At 37.7% G+C, this 13,947-nt stretch overlaps 1 protein-coding gene across 4 annotated transcripts in view; it reads right to left on the bottom strand.

The window, feature by feature from the left end:
* LOC144040590 (uncharacterized) overlaps positions 1–13,947 on the bottom strand; it is a 316,049-nt gene that overhangs the window by 138,538 nt on the left and 163,564 nt on the right. For all 4 annotated transcript variants that reach the window (XM_077554907.1, XM_077554908.1, XM_077554906.1 and 1 more), the window contains one exon: positions 4,042–4,157. In XM_077554907.1, coding sequence (XP_077411033.1) covers positions 4,130–4,157 — 28 coding nt within the window. In that variant the 3' untranslated portion in view covers positions 4,042–4,129. The remainder of the gene's footprint in view (positions 1–4,041; positions 4,158–13,947) is intronic.

Genomic DNA, 13,947 nt, shown 5'->3' with positions numbered 1-13,947 from the left:
TTTAGAATGTAAACTTGCTTACTGTCATTCATTTTTAGCAATGTTTTCGTTTTAGCAAATATTTACGGCTGATTTACCTAACTACAGGATTAGGGCCAGTGAAGAGAGAAAAAAAAAGGTTGGCAGGTATCTGAGGTTATTCTCAGAATTCTGATTTTAAAGTAGACACACTCACAAAATTCATAGCTCTACACCACAAAGTCAGAATTCTCACTTAAAATCAGAATTCTGAGATTAAAGTGAGAATTCTAAGATTAAAGTGAGAATTCTCACTTTAAAATCAGAATTTTGAGATTACGGTCAGAATTCTAAGATTAAAGTCAGAATTCTCATTTTAAAGTCAGAATTCTGAGAATGAAGTTAGAGTTCTCACTTTAAAGTCAGAATTCTGTGATTTAAGTGAGGATTCTCACTTTAAAATATGAATTCTGTGATTAAAGTCAAAATTCTCACTTTAAAGTCAGAATTCTGAGATTAAAGTCAGAATTCTGAGATAAAGTCAGAATTCTAAAATTAAACTGAAAAATCTGAATTTTGAGATTAAGGTCAGAATTCTAAGATTAAAGTCAGAATTCTGAGATTAAAGTCAGAATTCTTACTTTAAAGTCTGAATTCTGAAAATAAAGTGAGAGTTATTACTTTAAAGTCAGAATTCTGTGAATAAAGTCAGAAGTCCCACTTTAAAGTCAGAATTTTGAGATTAAGGTCAGAATTCTAAAATTAAAGTCAGAATTCTCACTTTAAAGTCAGAATTCCGAGAATAAAATGAGAATCCTGCCAACCTTTTTTTCCTCTTCATTGGCAATAATCCTCTTCCGTAGTAGAGGGAGTCCATCCATCCATTTTCTTAACCGCTTGTCCTCACAAGGGCCGCGGGGGCTGCTGGAGCCTATCTCAGGTGGCTTCAGACAGTATGTGGGGTACACCCTGGAACTGGGTCCCAGCCAATCGCAGGGCACACAGAGACGAACAACCATCCAAACTCTTAATAAAACCTCTGGACAATTTGGAGTGTTCAATCAACCTGACATGCATGTCTTTGGAATGTGGGAGGAAACCGGAGTACCCGGAGAAAACCCACGCAAGCACGGGACGAAAAATGCAACCTCCACCCAGGAAGGCCGAAGCCCGAACTCAATCTGGGAGGCGGGCGTGCTAACCATTCACCCATTGTGCCGCCCTAGTGAAGGGAGTGTTTTTTTTTTTTTTAACAACACTATTATTTCCTACAGCGGCTTTAACCAACATTTAATATAACGTGCATGTCCTTTCTTTGATTAATAGCGTCCTTTAAAATGAATAGGGCAATTGATGTTCTTCTTCATGGGCCTGCAAGTAATTTACCATATTAACTTGCTTACACAGACACTTTTTTGTCAAAGTTTAAGAACCTTGATTAAATCAAGTTAATGGCAGCTGACTGCAACGGCATCCAAATGTCCCCCACGCAGCCTATCCTGTCGCGGGAAGTAACATGAATTCCGAGGGTGCTGGAAGAGGGCAGCGCACCTCATTGGCTTTCCTGTGATGTCCTCGACCATCTTTGAAGATGTCCTCCAGCTCCATTCACCTTTGAATTCTTATCACGGCCCAATAGATCAGTAGTGAAATATACCCTCCAAAGTTAAGAATTCATGAATTTTACAGAGGAATATCTTTTACCGAGTCCGTATCACCGAGGGAAAAGTTCTTCTTTAGCGGAAAGGAAGTTGCACTGTTAAAGTGAAAAACAGATTGCAGTATTGATATTCCATGCTAAAGCTCATGTCATGTTGTTGGGAATTAACGCGTCGGGGTGGGTCCTTGCTTATTTCATAGAAAGGTCACCTTTTTATATGCCTGATAAAAGGTTGAGATCATGCATCTAGCATGAAAATGATATACTGCTTTCCATCCGCCGGGTGTGTGTATGTGCTGAATAATGAATCGATATAAACTGATAAAAGCCGCCGCTAAACACTCACTAGACACAACATTAGTAAGATGTAAGATCCCATAAGAGCTGGTTGAAAGAATTCTGCTTTTAAAAATATAACCACAATGGCATTTGTGAGTTTGAATATTTACCTAGCGTATGGTACAATTCTACACTGTAATATTTACCTTTGGATGAATAAAAAAAGATTTTATGCTGCTCAAAACTAAAACTGTCATGCTGATTCCAAAATTGCAGTCAGTTTTTTTTCTAGCACATCAAATTTTTCTCCACAACTCACCGTCCAGTTAAGTAAAATGCCACTGATTATCTGTAGAAAGACTGTAGTAAGCGCTGATTACAACTGGACTAATTTACAGCTATTGATAGATATTATAACATTTTTAATTTCTTCATTTCATATATTAACCATTGTTATACATTATTAACACTTTAATTCTTTATTAACCATGTTGAAATGTTTTATAGAGGTAGAGTAGTGTTGCACTCAGTATAATTTGACCTTAAGCTGGGACATACTATTTAGTCTAAAAAGTTCCTTCTCAGCGTTTTGTGCGAAAACACATTTGGTCCTTGAGAACAGAATCTGTTTTGAACATCCACACCTGACTCTGTTTTCGCCATCGCTCATGGAAAAATACCCAGAGAGTATGTTTTGTCTACAAATGAAAGAGAGGAGGTCTTTTTAACTATAAGAAACCGTTGTGCACGCGGAAGAGCTACATTTGACGCTCTGAATCCCACCTGTTTAAGTGATGAATTAGAGGCTGTTATCTGTCCAGAGATCTCTGACTGATTAAAAATCATTTTTGCAAAGGTGTATTTTTCTTACATTAAGTCTATCTTCATTTTTGGAACACGCAAAGAGGACAAAATAATTTTATTCCTCTTTCACTATCTAGCAACTTGTTTGTACAGTCAGAATTATGAATATCTGCAAACAGAAAAATAGCATAGTAGGAATTAAGACACATTTATTTCATAAAAAAAAAAAAAAAAACGGGGATCCTATAGCTAAAAATAAATAAATAAATAAATAAATAAATAAAAACTTGACATAATAGAGGAAAATAAATCCGTTTTGGATTCCATACCCAAATATTGGTTGAAAAGAGCTGTCAAACTTAATTACAGTGGGTTGGGGTAGAGTGACCAGATGTCCCATGTTGCCAGGGATAGTCACAGGTGTTTGTTTTTGTTTTTTGCCATGTGTCAATCGTGCAGTTGTCATAGCGATTCATATGATAAACCCATTTTAACCGAATTTTAACTACTACTAGCTAGGGCTAGGTTTAGAAAAATCGAATAATCGATATTGAATTGATTTTCCTTTTCCAGCCCGATATTGATTTAAAAAACAAACAAATTTCCTCATAAATTCTTAAGAAAATTACAGGCCTTTTTTTATTTTTTATTATTATTGTTAGTTTTCTTGAAAATTACTGTTCACATGAATTGAAAAATATCTTCTTACATTTATGAAAGACCTGACTTATTGCACTTTTCAATTCAATTCAGAAACTTTTAAATTTATATTTACAATTATTGAATTAGAATGATAAATTTTGATCTCATCCTTGCTAATTTCAATGTTTGTGTAACACTTAAGTGATTATAACACGTGTTAAAAACGTATGTACTGTATGTGTGTTGTTTTTATCTTGTCCTTGACATTTAAGAAGAATTGCGTTCTATAATTAATCAATATTGGATTGAAGAGAATCGAATAAAAATGAACATCGAATCGAACTGAACTCTTGTGAATTGAATCGATTGTGGGAATTAGAATCGATACCCAGCCGTACTACTAGCGATGAAATGTGGTGAAATTCATTGTGTATTACATTTTCAAATTGTAGCGTCCCGTTTTTTTTTTTTTTTTTTTTTTTTTAAATCTGGTCTTCCTAGTGTAATCATTAAATATGCTTTTCACATTTGCTCTCCCACTTCATTTCACTTACCTTTTTTATATTTCTATGCATCTATTGCATATTATTCACATAACACGCAGGACTTAAATTCATACAAGCAAAGCAGAGTTCTGACAAAAGGTGAGCAATGCTTTTTGGGAGGAGGATCGATTACATTGCCGTGACTCACTGTACCTCCATGTTATTGTGCTGTAAAGAGTGCAGAGATGTTGACCTCCGTGTCAGCAACAGGCTACTGCCGTTGTTCTCAGCCGATTGTCCCTCAGGTCGAATGGAACAGGGGGAAGCAGCTGGAAGTGGAAGAACACGCATCATATTTACAATAGGAAAACACACGCTAAGAAAGCAACCCGACACACACAATATGACATCCTCTTCTCTTATCGGGCCACATCTGTTTCCTGGAGCTCACGCCGGCTGACCAACTCCATTGAGGCGGACCGGAGAAACCACAGCTTGTAGGGTTTGGGCCAAACCTTTATTCATAAATTCTCATCTTCCCTGAGTGTTTCCCAAAGAAGCACAGGTCCACTCATTTATCTTTCCCCACTCCAGCAACTATAAACACTCGAAAGGATGTTCGCCATGTCCTCCGCAGTCTCCACGGCTTGCAGTGACAATGGCGAAGCCGTTGTTGACATGCTGTGATGGCCGTGGTGCGGCTGTTAAATATTTGGACCAGGACTAAACTAGTGTGTCGCTCCAACATATGCAGCTTTGTCTGGAATTCCACCGTCAGGCCAGGATGGTTCCAATGAGTTTCACATGTGCAACTCTTCTTTAAACAATTCCTCTTTTTAATCTATTATTTAAACACCCCCTCAGCGGGGTGTTGCTTTTTCTAAAGCGTAGCTTGGAAGCACATTTCCTGTGAATATGTCAGAAATATAGTTTCTGTCTGACAGCGAAGACTAAAATCGATTTTATTTTCTTAGTCTGTAAATGGGAAAAGAGGAAAAGTAAGTTCTCAGATCATTTTTCTTAATCGTTCTTTCATTAACTCATTCACTCCCAGCCATTTTCATTGAAGCAACCCCCTTCGCTCCCGGCTGTTTTACTGGATTTTGACTGATTTTGCAAGGCCCACAGAGTATTGTCTTCTATTGCTATAAAAACATTTAGAGTAAATTTGACTCTATTAAGAGTAAAAACAAAAATACGTTTTAGAGTAATATTTACACTTGGAAGATAATAATAAAAAAAATAAATAAATAATAATAATAGTTGCTCAAGAGTTGAGGAACTAACTCACAGCCATTCGCTGTCTCCCAAGCTGAAGGTCGTGAGTTCGTTCCTCAACCCTTACGTGACTTTTATTTTTTTCAATTTTAAAAATAATGACTATATACATATATATATATATATATGTGTGTGTATATGTATATATATGTATATATATTAAAAAAAAAAACATTTATTAATTTTTTTTTAATTGATTTGTTTGTTTGTTTTTTAAAAAAAAGGAGAGCAATGATGATGTCAAATCGAATGAACAATACTGAGCTCTCCTGAAAAAAAAAAAATGACTATTTGGTCCCACTCTAACTAGAATCAAATTTACTCGACAGAATTTACAGTGTAGGGAATATAATGTCGTGATTACACCCACGCGAAAATGGAGGGAAATATGGTCTGAGTTTTGGGAAGACGTTAGCTAGGAAGATCAATCCGTGCTTTTTCTTCTTTTGTGACTACTGCAACAACTTGCATTGGTTGCTCCTCAGGGATATCTATTTTTGGTAGCAAAGACTTTAGCATGCACATGCTGTCACACACCTTGTCATTTTGCAAACAGACGAGCTCACTAACAATCCTGTAATGTGTGATTCCTTCGCATTTGCTTTGTCAACGCATTACTTGATACGTATCATCGCTACAGACTTGATTAAAATAGTGTATGTGGTTTGTACTGAACCGTCATATTCTACTTAAGAGGAATAAGCAATAGTTTAGAGACGCGCGAATAGTTTGTTTTATGAGATGACACTGAAGAATCGTGCGTTGTATAAACAAGAACGGGATTTCATGAGAATGTCTTTTCTCCTCTTGCAGTGTGCACATATGCTGTGGATCTGTAAAGCATACACTCCCCTTGGCCCGGCCTGCTGAGGTCATGTATAGTGAATCACAGCAGCTGTAAGAGATTTACCTCTCCACCCTGTTCCGTCTCTCCCTGCTTTGTTTTATCATTCCATCCCACAATAACAGAGTCCGCTGCCTCAGGTTGTACAGCAGAAACGGCAATGTTTTTTATCATTGCGCAACAAACTTGTTTGTCCGCAATGTGTATGTGTACGCTGGTACGTACGTAAGCGTGGTATGTCGGGTAATCACTGCCATGATTCATTTATCAGCACACAATGCAGACCGGGCTGGGATCACAAAGGAAAGTCTGCGTTTTAGTTAACTTCCCGTCCTGTGCGCACACATGCACACACAATCAACACACACAAAAATGTTGTTAATGAATGAAAAGTGGAAGTGGAGGTATAAATCCAACAAAATAATTTCAAACATAAGTGGCACTAATTACCAACAAAATATGTCAAATGAGGGAAAATACTACATCAGTTAACCCTCTTTTCTTCTTCGGTCCCACGCTTCTTTGCCTTTCCCTGACCTCCATCTTGCTGTTAAAATATATATATTTTTTAAATGGTATGCCATCTATTCCCTTATCGCTCTGTTTACTCAGTTACAAAGTGACGCTAACTGCTCAAATGAGCGATCCTCTAGCAGCATAAGTAAAACTGAGCTCGCTTTTGAAGTACCGTCAAGAGGCGAGTGAGCATATTCATTTCTTAGCAATCTCTAATGGAGGTCTGCAGAGGCAGAAGAGCAAACTAAAAACATAGAAGATCAATGCCAGGCTTCTGTCAAGTTTCACAGCGTGATGTAATGTTCAACACAAATACATGTATGTGCTATGCTATTGAGGACCAAAACTGTCAAATTCCAAAATAAACAAATGACTAAAAGTGAAAATAAAAATGGATATAAAAAAATATAATTTGAAAATTAAATCCAAAAAATTTTAAAAAATGAAAATAAAAATTTTATAAAAAATAAATATATATATGTATATATATATATATATATATATATATATTATTTTTTGTATTTTTTTAATATATATATATATATATATACACATACTGTACATAAATATATACATTTGTATTTCATTTTTTAATTGTATGTTTTTATATCAGTTTTTATTTTCACTTTTATTCATTCATTTATTTATTTAGTTATTTATTCATTTCGAATTTTGTCAGTTTCGGTCCATACTGCCAGGACGAAATGTTATTCAAATGAGGGGGCGGTCCTAAGCGTGTCTTGGGTTGGACTCCGTCGTTGCAAACTGCCTTTCATTGCTCGAGTGAGCAACTCAGCGAACAAGGAAGTCCCGCCGACTTGAATGGAGAGCTCCAGCAATGGACGACTATCTTGTCCACTGTCCCCACGACTGCAAGTTGGCGACGACGGAGAGACTTCCTTGTTTGCCGACCCATTCACTCTAGGCAGTTTGCAACAGCGGAACCCAACCCACGACACGCTTAGGACCGCCCCATCATTTGAATAACATTTCGACTTGAGACGGCGTCTGCAGCGTGAAATAAATAAATGTGACAGCAGAGCGTTTTTATTTATTGATTGATATTTAATCCTATTAATTTATTTATTTATTTATGTATTTATCTTTTGAATCTTGTTTTTTATTATTTTTATTTATTTGTACTTTTATTTATTATATGAAATATATATTTTTGCTCTTTTTAATTTCCATTTATATTTATTTTTTTGTATTTAATTGTTGAATTATATTTTTATATCTGTTTTTATTTTCACTTTTAGTCATTTATTTATTTTGAATTTTGGCCGCTTTGGTCCTCCATACACAACAGCTGCCAATCATTGTTAACGTGTTGCGCTGTTTACTCAAAGTGGCATATGCGTTTTCTATGCTGCCAAAACGGTTGCGCTAACGGCCATTTTGAGACGCATGACGTCAGGATCTCTATTCTCCATTCAGAGGAACGATATCATATTTTACCCCATGCCGTTGTATAAAGATTGCACATTAAACGGCAGCAAAGCTATCATATATCCCTAAACAAACAAGATATAACAATTGGGTCAATTTCACAATGTACTTAAGCCGGGGAACTTGATTCCAATACTCGATCTGACCCAGCAATGGGTCTAATATGACAATTACACACTTGGAGTGCCCTGCTTGCCAAAAGCCCTCACAGTTAATGACAAGAGATGGCGGTTAATCATATCCCTATGCAGGGATCAGGGTGCAGCTCTTGGGAGCTCAAGCCTCATTGCAACCTGCCAGCGCAATCACCTTTCAGCAATTACGCCGAGCATTATTCACTATAGCTCAGCCAAAAGCTTATAACAAAGAGACAGTGCGGCATGGTGGCTGAGTGGCATTAAAACTAAGTACAGTTTATAGGTCAAATACACCCACTCGGAATCAATTTAACGACCCGTCGTCACGTAAAGCAGAATGTTTGGGAGAACGTCCCAGATGCTAAATTTGTAACGTTTCACAATTGGTGTTGTTACCCTCTCGCTTACAAATGTTATCAATGGGCAGCGTGCTACTTGTAGCGCCGCATGGTCCATATGGAAGCTCGAGGAACATGTTTATGAGAGCAGACAGTTCATAAGATCAGCTGTCCTTCATGACCAACATCTGTTAGCCCGCCGACGCCTCGGGCTTCTGTTGCGTGTGCGACTGATTTAGTGCCGCCATGCCCTGCACATACAGTATAAAAACATCTAATGGCCATATGTCCAATGAAAAACACTCCATTTTTTATGTCTGTGAATAAAAAGGAAGTGGCAGGGAAAAAGGTGCTCTCAAGCTTAGATTGTCTTGAAATAATAATAAAAAATAAATAAAAAACTTGACATCTGATCTAATCTCATTATGCAACCAGAACAGCTTTTACCCCAGTTAATTATTTCCAAATCTTAAACAAATACATAAGGTACGCACTTAAATTCGATTTCAACGTACAAGTCTGGCCTCTTACGTCTGAAAGTACCGCTGTTCTGTATCCATTTTTACTCGGCGTAATCAAATGACTGATAATGCTGGCTGTGTGTTCTCAGAGATGAGGGGAAATGCAGCATCTTACTTAGATAAGAAATCAGTTCCTGCTTTTTTTGATTGGATTACATCTGGGGGAGGGTAATCCTTCATAATGCTCACTCAGGGAGGCGTGCAGGCTAGAGAGTAAATACGAAAAAAAAAGGAAGAGTGTGAGAGGATTTTCGAGATTGAATCCCAAGGCAAACTAAGAAAATTTAACCGGGGAGAGGAAATTAGTAACCCCGCTCCTGCAGGAGTCGAGGACTGGTGAAGTGTTCTGGATTGAGGCCTGCTTTATGAGTTCAGGTGATTTTTTTCTTTCAGTTCCAGGAAGATACACATATAAAAATACCTAATTTATAATTAGTCTGAGCCAGTGACGTGCAGTGAGCATTAGGTTTGGGTAGGCAGGCGGTCGCAAATTGTGATATTCACAAGCTGGGCCATGATTGGTCGTTACCTAAGATGAGAAATAGTTATGTCATTTTCAGTTGACAGCAAGTGACAAAATGGTCGCCCCTTGAGATTTTGTTGTAAAGAAAATGTTCCCACCAAGTACAATATACAATAAATATATGTTCTATGTTATCCAACGAGTCTGATTATTACTGTTTGTGGAATATGAATTAAGCAGAAAAATGTACCTGCTTTTTTCCATTTTGTCACTTGCTCTTGACTGAAAACGACATCACTAACGACCAATCATGCCTCACCTGTATACTGAGTTTGGTCATGTGATATTCTGAGTTTGCTCATGTGATATTCACAAGCTGGGCCGTGATTGGTCGTTACCTAAGTTGAGCAATAGTGATGTCATTTTCAGTCGACAGCAAGTGCCTAAATGGTCGCCTCTTGATATTTAATTGTAAAGAAAATATTTCTACCAAGTAGTGGGGTCAAGTCTGACATATATGAACAGTAAAAAAATAAGTCTTCATATCATTCAGGACAATTAATATTGGATTCAATCACGCCTACTACGTTATGTTTTAATGTTATGCTTGCCATGTGATGGATGTGAGAGAAAAGGTGTTCATACAATCACTACAGTAGTTATTTAATTGTCTGTTCAGTTTGTATGCTGTTAAAAACAAAAACGTCAGATGACTAAATAATACAAAAACGCTTCTGATGATGAATACCAGATGGTTATCAGTTATAACTGCATTTTGGGTTGGAGCACTGGGTTGTATGAGAGTTTTTGGGTTGGGCCTTAGGGTCACTGTACTACGTTGTGGATTTTTTCCAGTTGTTTATGCAGTTACTATGTCCCTTATGATGATAAGATGATCATGTATAATGATAATGTATAATGATGATATGTAAGCCACTCTTCGTTTGTTTAGTCTTATGCTGCATAAGACCAAACAGGCAAAGAGTGGCATAGTAACTGTATAATTTATGCTGTTACTATGTCTCTTATGATTGTAAGATAATAATGTATAATGATGATGTGTAAGCCACTCTTCGTTTGTTTAGTCTCATGCTGCATGAGACCAAACAAGCGAAGAGTGGCATAGTAACAGCATACGTTATGCCGTTACTATGTCTCTCTTGATGATAAGATGATAATGTATAATGGTAACGTGTAAGTCACTCTTCATTTGTTTAGTCTTATGCTGCATAAGACCAAACCAACGAAGAGTGGCATAGTAACTGCATACGGTATGCCGTTACTATGTCCCTTATTATGATAATGTGATAATTGTGGTCAGGTGTTGTGCAGTTACATGTCTGTGTATGTATGTGGGTGTTCTACAAGTAGTTATGGTGTTCTTGTCGTCAGTTGTTATGCAATTGCTTTGTCGTTGTTATGAGGAAGTTGTCAGCTACAATACACTTGCATACATATATAATACAAAAAAAGTAAAAGATGATGATGATGATGATAACGATGAATACCAGCTTTGTTAAATGATAAATGGTAAAGATAGTCTTTTTTATCAGGGCTGAGCTTACACACAGATGGTTAAAGTAGTGGGCTGAAGATAAGTGGCTAGCTTTTAAACAGGGCTATCTTTTAGCCTGAGGTCTGACTGGATGACTGATTGACCTCTTGGGACGCGAGTTTGACTACCATTGGACACAACCAGAAGGACATTAGATGGTGCTGACAGATAGTCAGTCACCTTTCTTGTCTCCTGTGAACAAGACAGGCCTCACTTTCTTTTGAGGTCTGAAAAATAGCCTTGGATGCTGCAAAGTAGAAAGAAGAAAAAAGTAGCGTAGTGTATTTGAGTTTAGCTAAAAAGCTTGATTTTTGAATGTAAATAACCATCATGCTCACCAAATTTGCATTTTTATAAATATATTAACAACAAGTTGTACGCTTAATCCTCATCTCTGAGATAATAAATCAGATTGGTAGTGTCTGAAACCATGTTTATATTCTTTGACCTGTTGTCACACAGTGCAAAGCCGCCTGAGGTCAAATGAGTCACTGACTAGCATGTCTGTGTTTAGCATGCCTTTGGAATGCAACCTGCGCGAACCTGCCCCCCTTTCGCAGGCGAAAAATTAATAGTGGCTTATATTTTCATCACATCATCATTACTTTGCAGGACAAACATTTAATCCCTGCACATTAAAGAACATTATTCCGACGTCTCATTCAGCTGCTGAATTAGATTATCCTGGAAAATTAGGTGTTCACGCCAAATGAATGTAATCATGATGGTGGGAACGGAAGACAATGAAAGCACCTCCCAGCTAATCTAGGCCAGTAGAGGGCCTCCTTCCTAATAATGAATGCTCACCAAGCGAATAATGATTCTGGCAGTCAGGAAGTGAACAGGCAAGCCACATGCTACTGTAATAGGTTAATAGTTTAACAACACTGGAGGTTGAGAGGTCTATTGACCAATAATTTACATAGAGAATCACTAACCAGAGAGTGGAACTGCAACTAATTCAATTTTCTGTATGGATTTTCCTAGGTTGATGACAAGAAAGCAATACTGCATGATAACCGGCAAAATAAGAGCAGGCGGCAGGTTGGTACGCAGTGTCAAATGTCCTGGTAGCATGACACCATTTTCATACTGCTGACCAGCATGATGCCTGCAGACACCTGGTAGCCCACCAGGACTAGTGAAGAGACATTGTAATTTCCTAGGTTGTTCCACCTTGTTAACACTCATTCAAACCCCAAAACGTATAAATACGTTTTTTAATAAATTGTCCTTCTCTCTTTATGTTTTTTTTTTATGCTAGAGCATACAGAAACATTTGATAAAGCTTCTGACATGAAAAGGTCACTTAAAGCAATGGTAGTTATTATAAAAAAATGGCCAGCAGGTGGCAGCGGAGTATTAGAGATCAGCCTGGGCTATGTTGCAACAAGCTCTTTTTGAAACTTAGCTATATTCTAATGCTAATGCTGCAAAACGGAAACAGATAGAAATATACTTTTTTTTCCTGATGAAAGAAGAGACTCTAATCTTTCTTTTGCTAGGTTCTACGTTTTTTTTTTAGCAATAGACCACAATGTTCTGTGGGACTTGCAAAATCAGTCAAAACCAATTAAAACAGCCAGGAGCGAAGGGGGTTGCTTCAGTCAAAATGAGTTACATCATATTGTGCAATTTGAGCAAATTAGTTAAGCCAGAAGTGTTTATCAAACTTGTAGCCCTATGTGTGCCGTTGTGGGAGGGAACACAACCGACTTATTTGTAATCCAATGAAAGCCCATCGTTACCTATAAATTCAGGTAACGTCAGGTAATCTTGAAAATGTCCAAGCTTGAATCTCTAAATATTTTTTCCTTTGAAGAATTGTCATCTTAAAATAAAGTAAGCTAACATCGCTGGCAAGTGATGTCGCCACTGTTGAGCAATGTCTCGCTACATTAAAATCCGCTCTGCTGAATAATACAGCCGCCCAGCAAAAGAGAACATAAGGCCGCTGAACACACCACGTAATCAAATGTACCTTTCAACTTGGATAGCCGCTGTAAATCAGATAGCATTCTAGAAGTTCAATACTATTGTGTAAGAATAACTGCCTGGGAGGATAAATGCACAAGAAAGCCTGCTTGCTCAGGGTGGAGACAGACTTTGACTCAAAGTACTGCCCACTGACTGATTGCGTCTCTTTCTAGGAGCAGCTCAAGGAGGCAGATACTTTATGTCTGTTTCACCATCAAATGGGCCAATCTGTGCAACAGGGAGATAAATCGAGCTCTGCAGACCAATGTTCTAACCCGTTATGGCCATCCTGACTTGAGGCACTCCTGCAAACACCCACAGAGTAAAAAAAGTAACTCCTTAGTCCGGCCACTTTTTATTGCCTTCATCCGCAACATCTCATTTGGTTTACTCAAATTCTGCTCTTTCAGTGAAAAAAAAAAAATCAACCACAAACATTTCTGCCATCTCTGGAATTTACTCCAAATTATTGTTTTGCTTTGACTCCTTGTGAATATGTGGGTGTGTTTGTGTGGGTGGGGGTGCACATGCATTGCTGCAGGCTAACGAGTAGTGAGGGAGTTCCCCACATCTGTTCACCATAAGAGCTTGTTGACAGCAGCTCTTCTCTCGCTTTCTCTTCCAGTTCCCAGTTCAGCACCCCTTTGGATTCTGTTAGCCCTGCTCATCCAAGATTTAGTAGAAAACAAGATCGGCCTTGTGTAGCGTATACAGGCCTGCTTGGCCGCTCATATGAAAACTGCAGTTGGGTTGTCAATCGAAGAAAAAGTGAGCATAGGAAATGCTGCCGATTATGTAATTTGCATTTAAGCATGCGTGCAGATGAAGATCAGCTTCTCTTTTATATATACAGTATAATAGTTTGGATAAAACATTTATGTAGTACAATGCCAATGCTGTACTGTATAACTGGAATGGCATCCCGTAGCTAGAGCAGAGACGTTCACCAAGTACGAACAATCCTAAACGTGCATACCTTATAAATATAAAATTCACAGATGGTGGAATAGATTTGGATTTGGGATCTTTAGAATAACTCTT

The sequence above is a fragment of the Vanacampus margaritifer genome, chromosome 20, assembly GCF_051991255.1.
Source record: "Vanacampus margaritifer isolate UIUO_Vmar chromosome 20, RoL_Vmar_1.0, whole genome shotgun sequence".
Taxonomy (NCBI): domain Eukaryota; kingdom Metazoa; phylum Chordata; class Actinopteri; order Syngnathiformes; family Syngnathidae; genus Vanacampus; species Vanacampus margaritifer.
Note: the sequence above shows the minus strand (reverse complement) of the source record. Positions and strands in the feature narration are given on the sequence as shown.